This window comes from Nuphar pumila, chromosome 10 (assembly GCF_984573655.1).
Source record: "Nuphar pumila chromosome 10, dmNupPumi1.hap1.1, whole genome shotgun sequence".
In the NCBI taxonomy this organism is placed as follows: Eukaryota; Viridiplantae; Streptophyta; class Magnoliopsida; order Nymphaeales; family Nymphaeaceae; genus Nuphar; species Nuphar pumila.
Window position 1 is genome coordinate 92,928,938 of NC_143258.1, and position 17,159 is coordinate 92,946,096.

Genomic DNA, 17,159 nt, shown 5'->3' on the forward strand with positions numbered 1-17,159 from the left:
TCAGTTGCAGCTGATCTTTTCATCAAATAAACTTCGTCCGGGCATTTTGAACGTTTTTCTCTCGTCCAACAATCTCCTCACGCTCTGGGCATCATCCCATCTTCCCGCTGCCGAATATATGTTTGAGAGCAGAACGTAATCACCACCACACTCCTGCTGTAGCTCCAAAATCCGGCGTAGCACTCGCTGACCCAACTCAATATTCCCATGCATGTTGCAGGCACCAAGCAGGGTCCTCCATACGATGACGTTGGTCTCGAAAGGCATGTCCACTATAAGCTTCTCGGCCTCCTCCAACAACCCTGCTCTACCGAGCAAGTCGATCATGCAACCGTAGTGCTTCATCCCAGGGACTATCCCATATTCATGAACCATAGAACCAAAATACCGACGTCCCTCTTCCACGAGGCCTCCATGGCTACAAGCATTCAAGACGCCAATGAACGTGATCTCGTTTGGCTTCACGCCCTTGTGCTGCATGCCATCGAATAGCTCCGTGGCCTTGTCCGCCAGACCGTGGGCGGCAAACGCCGAGATCATCGATGTATAAGAGACCAAGTTTTTCTCGGCAATTTCATCAAACACATGCAACGCATCGACTATGCTCCCACATTTTGCGTACGTATCCAATATCGCATTGCTCACCCGAACATCCGCCGTGAAGCCATACTTTTTGCTGCTCGCATGGACCTGTCGCGCAAGTTCCGTAGCTCTTGACTCAGCAACCGCAGGAAGAAGGGTGAGCATTGTTACCTCAGTTGGTTTGACGCACTGAAGCAGCATTTGGCGGAAGAGGATCAACGCCTCCCGGAATTGATTTCCTCTGACATACCCATCGATCATGCCCGTCCAGGAGACGACGCTTCGCTCCGGCATATCATCGAACAGAAGACGAGCAACACCCACCTCGCCCCACTTGGTCAAACCCGTGATGAGGGCGTTCCAGCTGACCACATTTCTCCGGGGCATTCCGTCGAAGACCCGCCGGGCGTAGAGGGGACAGCCACAGGAGGCGTACATGTTAACCAGCGCGGTCTGCACGTACAGATGAGACCCGAATCCCAGCTTGATGGTGTGGCCGTGGACTTGCGTTCCCTTATCGAGTGCATCGGCATCAGCGCACGCCTTGAGAAGAAAAGCATAAGTGAAGCTGTCTCCAGGGATACCATTCTCTCGAATCTGTCTGAATACTGCGAAGGCTTCTCCTGGGCTTTGGCTCTGCGAATACGCCCTGAGCAAAGCGTTCCAGCTGCTTAAACAAAAGGTTGCGCCCGATCCTCCCGTGACCAACCTCGAATGTACCTGTCTGACGAGACCACCCTTGCACTTTTGTAACAACCTGCAAATGTTGGTCGATTGGTTCGTCGACTCCGTGGAACCTAAACGGGTAGGCCGTCGGCTCCTTTGAGAAGCCTTTTCTACTGGAGCCAGGCTCAAGGTGATGGTAGCAGCACACAACACCAGTCTTTCTCTATTCGTCATGGTCATGGAGCTCACGAACTTCACAGGCCCACATGGATTTGGCTGCACCCGGGTTTCTTCACAACTCTCGAATCCAGAAGCGTCATGCTCCTTCTGGCATCGGCAACGTCTTGCCATCTGTTAGCTTCGGCATAGATATTGGACAGCAAGACATAGTCCGCATCCCGAAGAGGCCCCAACCGAGCCAGACCTCTCACGGCCTTCTCTGCCGATTCCACGTTCACATCTCCTCCTTGAGACCTGCAAGCGCTCAACAGAGTCCTCCACACGATGCGGTTGGGCTCGAGAGGCATCGTGTCGATGATCTTGTTAGCCTCCTCGAGCAGACCCAACCTGCAGTAAAGATCCACCATGCACCCAAAGTGTTTTATATCGGGCTCGATACCGTAGTCCTCAATCATACTGAAGAAATGCCGTCGGGCTTCGTCCAAAAGACCCTTGTGACTGCAGGCGATGAGCACCCCTAAGAAGGTGACCCTGTTGGCCGGAATTCGCACCCGTTCCATTATGGAGAACAATTCCAGAGCCTCCTGGCTCTGACCGTGAACCGCCAATCCCACGATCATGGCGTTCCACGACGATACGTGCTTCATCGGCATTTGGTCGAACACGTGGCGCGCTGCATCCAGGCTCCCGCATTTTGCATACATGTCCACGAGCGCATTGCCCAGGAACCCTTCCACCTTGAGTCCCCTCTCCCGGATGTAGCCGTGCACCCGCTTACCGGTCTCGAGCTCACCAGTCTCTGCGCATGCACCGAGCACCGTGATCACGGTGACCTCCGTCGGCTCGACTCCAGCGACCTGCATTCGGCGGAAGAGCCCCAATGCCTCGGCGTAAAGTTTCCTCTTCACGTACCCTGCCATCATGGCGTTCCACGAAACGGCGTCCCTTTCGGGCATTCGATCGAACAGTCTGCGTGCTGCAACGATGCTGCCTGCCTTGACGAGCTTAGTGATGGCGTTGTTCCAGGAAACCACGTTCCTCGCCGGCATCTCCTCCCGGAGGGCGTCCGCAGAGTCGACGTCGTTGCATCTATCGTAGGCGGCGATCATGGTGTTCCAGGAGACGAGGGTTCTGGCAGGCATATCGTCGAACACTCGGCGGGCGAGGTCGAGACGGCCGCACGTCGAGTACATAAAGATGAGGGAGTTCTGGACGAAGCCGTCTCGTTGGAAGCCAGAGCGGACGAGCCTGCAGTGAATCTCGGCGCCCTTGCGTGAGAGGGAAGAGCGCTGGTCGGCAGCGGCTTCCGCCTCGGCTTTGGCGCAAGCGTTGAGGACGAAGGGGAAGGTGAGTCGGTTGGGCTTGACGTGCAGACGGATCATGCGGTTGTAGAGGCGGAGGGACTCCATGGGGAAGGGGCTCCTGCAGTAGCCTCTGATGACGGTGTTCCACAGCAGCAGCAGCGGCTGCTCCTCCTCCGGATCACCCACCATCTCCTCGAAGAGCATGCGGCCGTACCGCAGGTTGCCCGAGGGGGACAGGGCACACAGCGACACCAGCCTGGCTGCGACGGAGGGGCTGCTCATGCACCCGGTTTTGGTGACGAAGCAATGCGCCTGCTCTACGTGACTCATAGTCATGCTACAGCATCCTTCTGATCCGCTCGGCGGCAGACGCAGGAGTGATACGATCCGCTTCTCCATCACATTTTTTTCACATCTAGGTCTCACCACACCACCCACCTACCGCTTCTTCAATCAAGCTTAATTTCACATAAAACCAAAAGAATGGAAAGGCGAAGCGAAGAAGACCGCCTTGACCTTGCCTTGCCTTGCCTTACCCTGCCGCTGCCTGGCACGGCAGTACTACTACTACTACTACGAAGGCGCACGCGCCTTGAAAGGGACTCGCTCATTCGTCACCTGGCCCGGCGACTGGATTGAAACTGGACACCCCGATGATTCTTCACACATCATCATTATTCTTTCAGTTTCAGATGCAAATTACTGCCGCTGGGTCGACGATTCACGTCATTATATTTATACACGCGCCTTGGTGAACTCACACGACTCGACTTGGTTAAGGGGGTCGATGATCGATCCTTACCGAGTCAATAGTACCAACTGCATGGGTTGGTCCTTTAGGGTATGTTTGATGGCTTCTTTAGGGTTGGACGAAATGAACAAAAGAGACGGAACTGAACATTGGTTATGTTCGTTCTGTAACAACTGTTCCACTTTCAATGTTTGTTTGGACTGTACTCGGATGCCATGTTCCAAATGTCCGTTTTTTGATGATGATGTACTCATATGCTATGTTATAAATTGCAACAGAAATTGCAAAAGAGTAAACTTTCACAACTAACACAAAAATAAGTTCATAAAAACCACAAATCCCTGTATAAGTTCATAAAAAATCACAAAAATAATACATTTATCAATGCAGGTCATAAAAAACTAACACAGTATTTGGCATATGCCTCTATCAGAAATCATGTTATCAAACAACCAACAGAAGACAAACTGCCACTTCTGTGGTTGCTGATAAACTCTGATTCTGAATGCCTCATAAAAAATAAGAGAATTTGACAAAATCAGAGAAGATTGATAGGGATCGACAAATGATAAGGAATTGAGAAAAGAGAAGAATCAATGACATTGACAATAATTTTTTTTAAAAAAGATTGGTAGAAATGGGCAGAATTTTGAAGAAAATTGATAAAAAGATTTTAGGACTATCCCCTGTCCTGAAAGAAAACGAAAGACCTCGCAGGACGAGGTTCAGGTTTAACCCTTAACCTGAAAGGGAAAAAGAAAAATGAATACCTCATTGAAACGAGGCATCAGGTTTATCCCTTAGCTTGAAAGGGTTAAAAAGATTGATAAAATTTAGTAAAATTGATAAAACTTGATAAAACTTTGACAAAAGTGATAAAATTGACAATAAATTGATGAAAACTTGATTAAATTGAAGAATAAAATGAATGCAATTAATAAAGATAAGATTTACTGAAAATCAACAAAATTTTCAGAAAAAGAGTTCGTCTCATCCTGCCTGCACATGATGAAGGAAGACAAATATAGATCAAAATAAAATGCCCCAGTATCATGGAGAAAAATGTGAGAATTTAATAAAAGATTATTGCTTTATTGCAAAAGGCGTTTTGAAGAATACAAAAGATAGAATGAACATTAAGCATAAAACTTCTTCAGATGTAGAGCATTGATAGGATGTGGCAGTTCCACCCCATCTGCGTTGATCAGACGATAGGAATTGCGAGGTAACGCTTCCTTAACCACATAAGGGCCTCCCCAATTGGGTGACCACTTGCCCCATGGTCGATGTTTGAGATGAGTTGTCGATCTGAGCACAAGATCATTAACTCAAAATCTTCTCTCAATAACTGATTTGACATAGTGCCTAGCTATCCTCTGACGATAAGCTTGAGCATGCTCTGCTACCTTGAGCCTTTTCTCATCTAACAGATCAAGTTGTGCCAACCTCTGCTGCTGATACTTATCAAGCGGGAGTTCAATGAGCGACGCAAACTTGAGAGCATGCTTATGAACGTGAAGAGGTAATATTACTTCTGTTCCATAAACAAGCTCCGAAGGAGTAGCATTGGTTGGAGTCCGAATGGTAGTTTGGTACGCCTAGAGTGTGTCGTGCATCTTCTCGTGCCAATCACGACCCGTTTACACAGTTCTTTCCAGTTTTTTGAGATTTTGATTTTTTTGTTTTTTGTTGTTTTTCAAAAGACTATTTACAAAATCTAGGTTTTGTAAGCTTACCTGAAGCCATGAGATGGTGACCCGTGCACAATGTCTTTTTTCCTCCATGTATCACTCTGCCTTGACATGTGGAAGTCTTGTTCTTAGCATGATGGTCTTTTTCCAAAAAGATGGATAAAAGGGATGGAGTGATTGTTTGACTTTTGTGAGCTTAGGCTGAGTTGATGCAGAAGAAGTGTCAATCTCATGTTCTCAGATGCAACCAGACTCTCCACTAAGCTGATGACGGTTGGACCTTTTCTGAAATGATCTTTTAGAACCCATGTGAGTTTTTTCTTTTTGTCTATTTTCTATTCAAGTCTTGTAACCTAAACCCTAGGTCCTTGCCTTTGATGCTATTGAGAGATGCTTTCTTATGTTGCAAATATATGCCTTGTTGACTTTTTTCCAGTCCTTTGAAAGGTTGAAACCTCATGTGTAAATTGATTCTCCATTCATTTTCAGATTTTTTTTACATTATGGTATATGAAAGGACTCTTGAAGTGGGAGTCACATATCCTTCTTTTGAGCCTAAAGACCTTGGGCCTATTAGAGAAGTTTGTGACTGACACTTGGTCCAAACTAGATGATAAACTCATGACTGAGCTTGATGAAGTGATCTTTTCTTTCTATGACCAAGCAGTCGATCTGTCAATTTTCCCCTCAAGTCGGTACCACATGGGTTGTACGCGTATGTTATCCTTTCTTGTGATGGACCTTTTATGTTGGAACGTTGGGGGAGGAATCTTGATGTGATTATCGTCTGGTGGACTCAGATAAATCATGTTTATTTGATTGATTTTTTGAGAGGCTTCTTGGTCCTCCCATAAAATTTCTCTTCCTTGTACTCTCAATTCCTCCTTGGTGGTAGACTTAACGAGCGACATATAGCTGATAAATACTGACATTGCTCACGAAGGCTCAAAGAATGCATGCCACTATGTTGGTAGGCGGTCCTTGCTCTATAACTTTTTCTTGAAACTAATTCTCTTTCAGTTCGCAGGCTTAGACCCCTTCTTCCGTATTATGATTTGGGAAAGGCTCTTGGAACATGCCCAGGTCATTATCACCCTGGTTATGTGGTTTCTCATCAATTAGGAGCTTGTCGCTTTCAATATTATTTTGCATGATATCTCTAAAGATGATACATTCCTCAGTGTCATGGCCCACTGCCCGATGATATCGGTAGTACTTGGACGGATCTTTACCCTTCATTTGTGGTGGATTCGATACTTTGGGTAACTTTACCATGCCATCTTGTAATAGAAGATCGAGAATCTATGACCGAGCTTACTTGAACTTTGTAAATCTCTGGTCTTTGGTCTATTTTGGATTTCTTCCATATCCATTCTTATTCAGCTTCTTTGCGGAGCCCTTCCAGTTGTCTGCATTATGCCCACTCTTTTCAGTCCGACAACATCTTCAAGTAAGTACGAGGGTTGTTGCGTAACTTCGGTAGTACCTCCATGTAGGTAGGACAATTTGAGAGATAAGGGTATGACAAACTTGGGCTTCTTCTCTCTAGGGCTAGAGCTCAGACAAGAAATTTCCAGATGATCTAGGTCTTAGGGTTCAACCCTTTTTTATAGTACTCAGAACATGATACAGTTCACGAGATTTTTTGAATCTGGATATGATCCTAGTGGATTTGAGCTTATGCATAGACTGAGATAAAACTTATCCAAGGGAGTCTTCTTGAAAGAAAGCTCATCTAAGAGGAGATGTCCCACCCTGAAAAATGTGTATGGCGATTGGGAAGAGATAGGGATAAGCCAATGGCTTATCCACACATTCGGTGCAATGGACGGCAAAGCAACTGCCGTCTCATAGTGGACGACACTTCAGTTTTGCCGTCCTCAATACCAGATGATGGTCTGTTGTGCCATCCCATAGCAGACTACAGTACACGAAGCCATCCCCTAGATGGACGACCAATTCCTCTTTGTCGTCCGAGTTTTGAGAGATATCTTATTCCTTATGGGTACCTACAAACATTTGTTTTGAAAGATATCAGTAATCAGGCATCATAAAAGTTTGGTGTCTACATTCCAACTCAAAAAAATTGTAACTCTCTTGAAAAATAGGACACAATGATACAAGTTTCTTAATTTTTATTCAATAGAAATTATTTTTAAAGCTAGAAAAAAAATACTTTTTATTAAAAAATATTAGATTATTTTAAAAAATTAAAGTAATATGCATGCTTGCTCATGCCATCGTGAACACTCACCCAAAATGGTGTATCCTTATGTTCAGTTTATAGGTATTTTTGCCAGTTTTAGGAGCCTTGCAATGGATGAAAAAACGGTTTTAGTGTGTTGCCAAAATATTGGCAAAGCCCATGTGTGATGTTGAGAGACAAAGTTGCCAAAAGCATTCTAACTTAAAAGGTGTTGAAATGTGGTGTTGGGTTGGGCATGCCAAACCTCTGATTCAAGCCTACTAAACATAGTCTTAATACAATTGAATAATTTTCTTTGATCTGGGAGCATTTGATTCACCGTTGGTCTGACGATGGGGGAATTGCTGGTGATCATCAAAGAGCTTGAGAAGGCACCCAACCTGGAGAGTGTGCAATGGGGAGGAACCGCCACCAGACGAAGAGGTGATGATTGATGCATCCTCGAAAGGGTGTAGCTCAACGAGGATCACACCATCAATCAGACTCAAGATAAACCCTCATGGGCAGATAAGACCCTAAACTTCAGATCGATCAAAACAAGATAAGACCCAAAGTGGTTATCCCAACCAAGAGATATAACCAACTCATGGAGCTGATGAGGTGGATGATTTGGGGGGATTTTTGAAGGGATCACTTCGAAGAACATGGAATACAAGTTCGTACTTGAAGCCTTGAAACCACATTGGCCTTCAATGTCAGACCTTGTTTTATCAGCCATTAGCGATGGGCTGGTCCTAAAATGAGTGTTTAGCGAGGAGCGGATGAAACTGATAGTAAGGAAAGTAGCAAAGAAAGTGGTGGGTAGAACCTTAGGGGGCGTTTGCATGTCATGAAAATTGGGGCTTTATGCATAAAAACATCGATGGGCGTGTGTCTCTGGGTGCCCCACCGTGACCAAACAAACTAGGCACTCTTTTTTTTTTAAAGGCAAGTTGGAGTTAGATTGACCACTATCAGATATCTCTTAAGCCCCATGTAGCAGAGGGATTCAAACCTAGGCCTTCAGCTTGGCACTTATCACATAAGATACCACCTTGACACTCCTTTTCTTTACGGAAAAGGAGTCCAAAATCCATGAAAACCCCCCACTTTCAGCGAAAAGGGTTCCCGTGCAGGGGTGGCCCGATACTGTTTCCGCGGAAAGGAAAGGGCTCTTCCGCAGACATCCCTTAGTCACTAACAAATGGAGCCCAAAGAAACCCTTGAAGCTGAAAGTCAACACTACCATCCCAATGTGGATATATAAGACTGCCAATGCTATCTCGAGAGCTCTGGTCATAGGATGTTTTAGGCCGTATTGTAGCTGGATATGCATATACGTGGTCAAAGGAACGATTACATTTTGCAAGACTAAGGTTAAGTTTGGTTGTATTTTTTGAAAAATGTTCAAAAGAGATTTACTTAAAAAAATCTCATGAGACCAAATGAAATTCATTTTCTAAATCTTACTTTTGGGTTTTGTGTAGGTTACTTTTAGGTTTCTGTGCCAAATTTTTTCTTATGTTTGATTGAGTACTATTCAAATGAGATTCACTTTCTAAAGTGTATTAGATGGTGAATCTCATGTCATTGAACCCAACATATCCTAGGATGAAAGTTCCTCTTGATTTTAAACCGGTTCGAGTGGTAGACATTGAGGTTGAATCTGGTAGAGTTATTAACCAATACTCCACACCCCTCAGGAGTAGATGTTGTGATGGGTATTAGGAAAAGGGAGTGGCATAAAGGACAAAAGGTTGTTAATATCAAAGGCATAAATCAGGAAATTTAAACAGGTGGCAGCACAATAGAAGAGAAGGTCACATCCCATCAAAATTTTTGCAGAGAGATGACGAGGTTCATATAACTTGTAGTTTCAAAGAAATGGGTTCTATTCCCATTGTCTCCCATACCCAAAAAGATCCCTTCTAGTTCGTTAAAAAGGTCACTTTACTCGATTAACGTATCTATTTTTTATTTCTCATTTTTTTTCGGCTAAGAGGGTTAGCGCAATAGCGCAAAAACATGCTACCATGCATGTACATCAACCAATGGTTGCTGCACACGGTATGACAACATGTCATGTGCAGTAAACAAGTGAATCAATCGTTTTGAAATTTATAAAATGTTATATGTTATAATATCTTATTTACACATAAAAAATGTTTGATTCAAGAACATGTTTATAGGTTTTCGACCAAAGGTAAAATTTGTATGGTTAGATTTACCATAAAATACTAAATATAAATTTTGAAGGAAAAGACAGGTCGATAGTCTATTGTACCTAAAATTAGGCTTCAAGTTAGTTTTTATTCAATTTAACCTTATAGATGTGTTCAACATGGTTGATTTAGCATGGATCGACCTATGAGTAAGTTTTTTTAACAACAAAAAAGTATTTTTTAAGTTAAAAAAATCAATAATTTTGTAGTTGTTGATTTTTGCATTATCAAACTAATTATCATACAAGCATGTTTCACACATATACATATCATAGTTTAAGCATTGAATTGTAATGTTCAAACTGATTATCTTACAAATTTGTTTCACACACTCGTATCACAGTTTAATTATTGAATTGCAATATTCAAACTAATTATCTTATAAACATGCTTCACACACACATATGACAATTTAATCAATAATTGAATGTAACATTGAAATTGATTGTAAATATCTTTCAAACATTTTGCATATACTAACAAATTAAAAAAGTACATATCCATAAGTACTGAACCTTGAGATGATTTTTCACCTAAGCCTTCTCTACCCTCTCTACCTCAACCCCTTGAAGATCCTTCAACTTGTCTACCTCAACCTTTTGATCGACCATACCATCACTCTCCACCTCACCCTTCAACTCCTCTATTTGATGAGGTTCTTTCTCTTTTGTCTCATCAACCTCTTCATTTGCTAAAGGTAGTTCTCTCTTCTCCATAGTCTTCTTTGTCTCAACTTTAGAACCTTCCCTTTGTTGAGTTTCCTTTGCAACCCTTTTCACCTTCATAGTGTCCACATTCTCTTACTTCATCTCACCACTGCAGGTGGCTACGTCTCATGCTTTCTTTAGACAGACACGTAGGTTAGCAAGTACTGGAGACTGAAATGTCAATGGTTCCTTACACTTCTTTACCATTGACTGTTCCTTCTCTTTAGATGCTTCTATGATGGGAAATAAGATTTTGAACACTACCTCTTCAATCTTTCAAAAAATAACTTTTTTTATTGTCAATGAATATGTTTATTGCTTCTTATTTCAACCCAGTATTCTAGACCTTCTCAAATTAATGTTGTTTTTTTCGTGGAATATGTTAGCCACCCATACTCTTGGCCATGAAGCATGTTCTCATTCTATCCACATGTCTAGCTTCTTTCGTACTTCATAGTAGAACAGATCACCAATACATAAATTTTTTGTTGATCTGTTTATTCATTAGGTGTTGGTGTCGGTGTTGTTGTCTCAATGGTAGTTTCTTTACTCATCTTTATGATGAATATTTTTTTTTTATAAAAACAAATTCAAGGATAGAAGTAAACAAACGAGCAAAGGAGAAACAAAAATATGCTATTGAAATAGACTATTTCACATAAAATTGAATTACAAAAAACAAACAAAATATGTTAATAAAAAAATAATTTGAAAATCATGCAAGTGTTATATAGTCATTTTTATAATACAAGATAAACAATAGATAAATAATCAAATATGAAGATAAAGGCATACCAAATTAAAAAAAAATAGGTAAAGGAGACTCACATAAAAATGAATTAAACAAAAAAAAAATAGAATAAGATATTGAACATGCAATGATAACTTGAGAACCATGACATGTTTCAAAAATTAATTAATTCATGTCAATGTTTTAAAAAATAACTAATTCATGCCACTCATCCAACCTTTACAAAGAGTGACACATGTGCTTAGCAAAATATCTTATCGTTGATGATGTGTCAGACGCTAAAAAATCCATCTATGATGTGCCACTGTGCGATGGAGATAAATCAATAACGTTGGAGATAGTCGTCAGAAAAGATTATTACGAAAAATAGGTTGAAGACCACAAAAACCCTAACTTTATACGAACATAATCCTCACATGTGAAACAATGCTTCAATACATTCAAAGTATTGTATTTAATGAGCAAAAAGTTCACACATTTTGAGGACATTCATATAAATTATTTGTAAATGTCATACTATATTTGTGGATGTAGGTATTTAGTTAAAGGATGTTCACAAATTTTAGAGATATTTACACAAATTATTTGTGAAGGTCGTACTATATTTGTATATGTAAGTATTTAGTTAAAGGAGGTTCGCAGATTTTGTAGATATTAACATAAATTATTTACAAAGGTCATACTATATTTGCAGATGTAAGTATTTAGTTAAATGAGGTTCGCAGATTTTGAAGGCATTCACATAAATTATTTGCGAAGGTCTACAATATTTACGAATGTAAGTATTTAGTTAAAAGAGGGTCGAAGCTAAATGCAGTACTCTTCACTGGCATGGAGTTGGAGGATTGTCAATGCGTTGTTAGTAAGTGTAATTTTTTCCTTGGCAAAGCATAAATAAATAAATAATGAACTAAAGACCAAAATGAAACAAATAAGGAAAAGAAAATGTAATTCCTATGGATTTTTTGCTAGAGCACAATGTTTTGGTATTCTTCACTACGATGTACATTCTAGAAGAAGTAAATTGATCATGCATATATTCCTTACAAATGTTTGGCAACATTTTTTTATTCTAACTACATTAATTGTCAGACACATCTTTTCTTCTATACATTAGCACTAGGGGTGTAACTCAGTACCTGACTCGATGTCTCAAACCTATTATACACGACCCGAACCAATGCTGGTGGACCCGTAAGTTTGGGTTGGGTCCAAAATACAGACCCATAGTAAAAATGGGTCTGGTCTTGGTATTGTAAATGAAGACCCAAACCCGACCTGATCCAATTATGTACTGAGACCCAAATGATTCTCCATATTTTTAAACCGAATTACCAACCCGATTATGTATCTGAACCGACCCATACCCCACCCAACTATATAAGTTCTCAAAAATTGATGTTGTCCTAAGATCAGTTTGATTTGTATATATCAGGAAAATATACCACAATCACATTTGAAAAAAAAACATATACCACATTCAGTGGATTGAACAGGCAGATTTGACTAATATACCAAAATCATTTTTCAGTCAAATTGACCCATTCATATTGAGTTAGATCTGTTTTCCTCACAGATATCTTCTTTCAGTTATGTTTGAACCAATTGGATGCAGAGGCAGAACCAGGATTCTAAACTAGGGTGGGAACAAATCCAAAGTATAAAAGAAAAATAATTACTAATAAACTATACTAATTCATGACTTAAAAAAAACAAATCAAAACTCTAATATATATTACAGGCTTCATAAGTTATGTATTTACGCTAAATGATAAAAAAACCCTAATATTCTAACCAAAATCAAATTAAGAAAATATTCATGGATTCATGCTTATTCGTAATTAAAAAAATACAAAAAAAACTAAAACCACAACTAAACATTTATGTCATTCTAAACAAAAAATCGTACAAACATTATAGATTATGCATTTGTGTTAATTTATAAAAAAATCCTTAATATTATAACCAAAATCAAATTATGCAATATTCATGGGTTCATGCCTAATAGTAATTTAAAAAACACAAAAAAACCTTAAAACTAGAATTAAACAATCATATTATTCTAGAAAAATCAAATCAAAACCCTAATTCTTACAAACATCATAATTATACATTTATGCTAATTAATAAAAGCTCATAATATTTTGACCAAAATAATAATGCCATGTTCATGGATTCATGTCTAATGGTAATTAGAAAAAAAAAAACATAAAAACCTTGAATTCAAAACTAAACATTTATGTCATTCTAAAAAATATTCATGATTCATGTGTAATTGTAAATAAACAAAAGCACAAAAAAGCCCTAAAACCATAACTAAATATTATGTCATTCTAAAAAAAACAAATCAAAGCCCCAATTCCAACAAATACAAAAAATCATGTATTTATGTTAATTAATAAAAATGTATTAATATTATAACCAAAATCAAATCACTCAATATTCAACAATTCATGCTTAATGGTAATTAAAAGACACACAAAAAACACCTTAGAACTATAAACTATGTCATTCTAAAAACACCACATCAAAAACCCTAAATCCTAACAAACATCATTCATAAATATGCTAATTAAAAAATAAAAACTCTAAATTAATTATTTATGTCATTTGGCAAACCAAAATAAAAAACTTAAATTCTTACAAAATCAAAGAATTAGGGATTTGATAACCAAAATTAAGCATTCATTAATGGAATCATCCTTAGCACAAAAAGAACCCTAAAACCCTAATTACATACATATTCATGTCATTTAGAAAAACCCAAATCAATACCCAAAGTCCTAGAAAACTCATAGATTTAAGCTAATTGAAAAAATCCCTAATATTCTAACCAAAACCAATCATTTATTAATGCTAATTGAAAAAAAAATACAAAAAACCCTAAAACCCTATGTAAACATTTATAGTATTTCCAAAAAAACAAACACTATATAAAAAACCTGAACACTAACAATACATTGCCCTAATTAAAAAAAAAACAAAACCCTAAAATCAAACCCCTATCAAGCCTTTTGAAAAAAAAAGTTTAGAAAGGAGAAGAAGGAGACATCTCAACCACTAGAGCTGGGGTCGTGTGCTAGAAAAGGCGCTGGACGGCGGAGGACCAGACCCAATCCAACAACGTTGAGAGAGAGAGAGAGAGTCAGGGGGAGGGGCGTGGGTAGGGTCTAGGTGTGCCCACCCTAACCCGGCCATACATAGAGTCAGGGTGGGCACTAGCTACCCACTTAGACGGGTCAGGGTGGGCACTGGCCACCCTGATCCAAACCGCTCCAGTGTGGCTCCGCCCCCTAATTCAAACATTTTTTATGTGGATTTCTATTTATTATTTTCTAGAAAAGATAAACCAAACTCAAACTGGTACTAGAATGTCTTTGTTTTGGAATAAGTTCTTGAGAGACATTATTTCGTAGTGCAGGGGTGGAACACTATCAGGGTCCAAGGAATCCATTTGGATCCATTTTTTAGTTTCCATTTTTTTATTTTTTTCATTTCGTAATGGATATAAGATCTACGTAATTGATCCATATCTTTGATTAGAAGTGTGTTAGAATTAGGATGTTTCTAATTAAATGCTTATCAAGATAGTTAGGTTGAATATGTTAGGATTAGGATTTCTTTTCTTTTTTTTTGAATGAAAGAAAAAATTAAAATTAGGATGAGAAATCTAGGAGTTATGCAGTTCTAAGATTGGTTGTGGAGTATCTCCTAGATGCTCTAATTTCCTAAAGTTTTTTTATTACCTAAATAATTTTAGATATTTCTATTTTTTTTTAAGATGAATCACAAGTTTGTAGATGTTCCCACAAATCCTGTTTGGGCTTTGCATCACATTAGCCTTGAATTTGGAGTGTCAAACCATTTAAGGCATAATGAGAAAGTAATAAGACGATGCTCTCATATGAGAAAAAGAAGCAAGTTTCAATATCTCAAGCAACCGGTGGCTCCGTCTGTTTGGTAGGAGCAGTTTCTGCAAGTCACTGTGATGGGACATTGCAAGTTCGTACCCACCTGGTGTGGGTGGTTGAGTGACAACCTTGTTGTATAGCCACCAGTAGGGCTTGTCTACTGAAAAGGAAGGGAGCCTTAATCCCCAAGACTTGATCATACAAAAAAAAGTTTCAACATCTCAAAGAAAACTTTCACTTATTGACATGCTATTTAGGGACTTAATTGAACTCTCTAACCCTTGCTTAGTGTAGTTGGTCAAAACTAGGTGCAACACAATCCAATATAATTTGGTTTTATGGCCCTAGTTATAATTATAATGTAACTGCAAATTTGTTTTTATTAGTATTTGGATATCATGTAGATTAGCAAAGGAAAAGGAAAATTTGTGTCCATTATTTCACTTGGGTGAATAACCAGTAGGTAGATCAGGCTGATCCAACAGGACTAGGACTTCATTCTGGTCGAGGTTTCTTCTAGTTATAAATAAAAAAATTGTCAATAAAAAATCTGTTGATAAATGAATCCTAATCTATTGAATATTACTTGTCAAGCTCTGTTTTATGATTTGGGTTCTCGTAGTCTAAATAATCCATACCATATCATGTTTGGGATAGTAGGAATTAGTGAAAAAAAAAGGTTTTTACAGAGTACCAAAGTGAATCCATCTCCAATTGAGCGAGTCTTGGAGCCTTGGTCCTATTTGATATATTGGGGTAGACGAAGAGCACAATATAAATAATAATGAGAAAAACATTAGCTGGAGTAATGTGGGAAATTATGATTCTACTAATTTTGATTATATAAAATGACCATACTATCCATCACATTTGCCATGTTCTAAAAAATACTAATTTGCCAAATTCTTTGCCTATCCAAAAAACGATTCTTAAATTTTCATGTACCATTCTACCCTTAGAGATGTTTTACGTTGACTTGCGACATTCCCACCTCGATGGGGTGAATCTCTCACCCAAAGTTTATTCACATATTTATAAGGAATATTAGCGGAAGTCAGCATATATAGTGTGCATCTCCTCTATGAGATTTACAATTTGTTTCAACACACTTGAGGAGATCTGCAGTTTATTAGTCTTGGATGCTGGTATTTAATAGGAGGTCATCAGAGTCATTAATTAGATCATTCTGAGTTTACTCACTTGTTTATAGGAGGTCAACAACCATTAAATGTGTAGATGAGGAGGTGAAAATATATTAGTTTCAGATGTGATGATATTTAATAGGAGGTTAGAGGATTTGTTGAATCATTTTTAATTCACTCACTCATTCATAGGAGGTTAACAACCATTAAACATGTAGATGAGGAGTTGCACATCTATTAGTGTAGAATGTGATGGTTTTCACACAGAAAGTTAGCGAATTCATTCTATTGTTATGAATTTATTCACTTGTTCATAGAAGGTCAATGCGTAGCTAAAGAGATATTCATCTATTAGTCTTAGATGCGATGTTATATATACTCTGGCACTTAGACGAAGATATTCTTTATTTGAACTTTTGTAGCTTTTTAGAGTTTTTTTGTGCGATGGATTTATGTTCCCAATCCCCAATCCGATTATTAGCAATGATTTCCCCAAATCTTATTGTTCCTCTTACTAGTGGGGTCACCGGTATTCTTGCCCGGCATTCATCCCTCTTTCTACACTCTAGCAACACATCGATGATGAGTTTTTGGCAGGTAAGTACATTGCTCATATTTTTTTAATGAATTTTCTTTAAATAGAATGTGAATCATTGTTTCCTGCATTGCTTCTTCCTCAATGATAACCCAGGTGTCCTAACCTTAGTTGATTAAAAAATAGTTAGAAAAAGATTTTAATGTTTGTTGAAAAGATATCAACCGAAAAAAAGAGTTCAACAAAAACCTCGGTTGCTTTATCTAAAGCATCTAGAAACTAAATTATTATTTTGATGTTATTTTGTTATTTTCATATTTAATGTTCTTCATGAGTGAACATTCAAATGAATGAGCATTGTAAATATATTTTTCATTTTATCTTATTCGGTAAAAAATCAACTAAATGATTGGTCGATCAATCATATGTTGATGTTCAGATATATGAAATTGGCAGATCAATCATATGATGATGTTCATTGAAAGACAGACAAGCATGAGTGTGTGATCTATTGCACAAAAATTGTAATTGG

At 38.9% G+C, this 17,159-nt stretch overlaps 1 protein-coding gene and 1 pseudogene across 1 annotated transcript; both read right to left on the reverse strand.

The window, feature by feature from the left end:
• On the reverse strand, positions 1 to 1,482 carry LOC149827383 (pentatricopeptide repeat-containing protein At1g09220, mitochondrial-like). Its single transcript, XM_090018499.1, has one exon. The coding sequence runs from the start codon at positions 1,480 to 1,482 to the stop codon at positions 1 to 3; it is 1,482 nt and encodes a 493-aa protein (XP_089874625.1).
• A 20-nt stretch (positions 1,483 to 1,502) lies between these two features.
• LOC149827384 (pentatricopeptide repeat-containing protein At5g15300 pseudogene) lies at positions 1,503 to 3,131 on the reverse strand (annotated as a pseudogene).
• Between the last annotated feature and the right edge of the window lie 14,028 nt (positions 3,132 to 17,159).

What these genes read in the sequence shown, in the direction of transcription:
- LOC149827383 (XM_090018499.1), bottom strand. Translation starts at nt 1,482, where the DNA reads ATGACGAATAGAGAAAGACTGGTGTTGTGTGCTGCTACCATCACCTTG.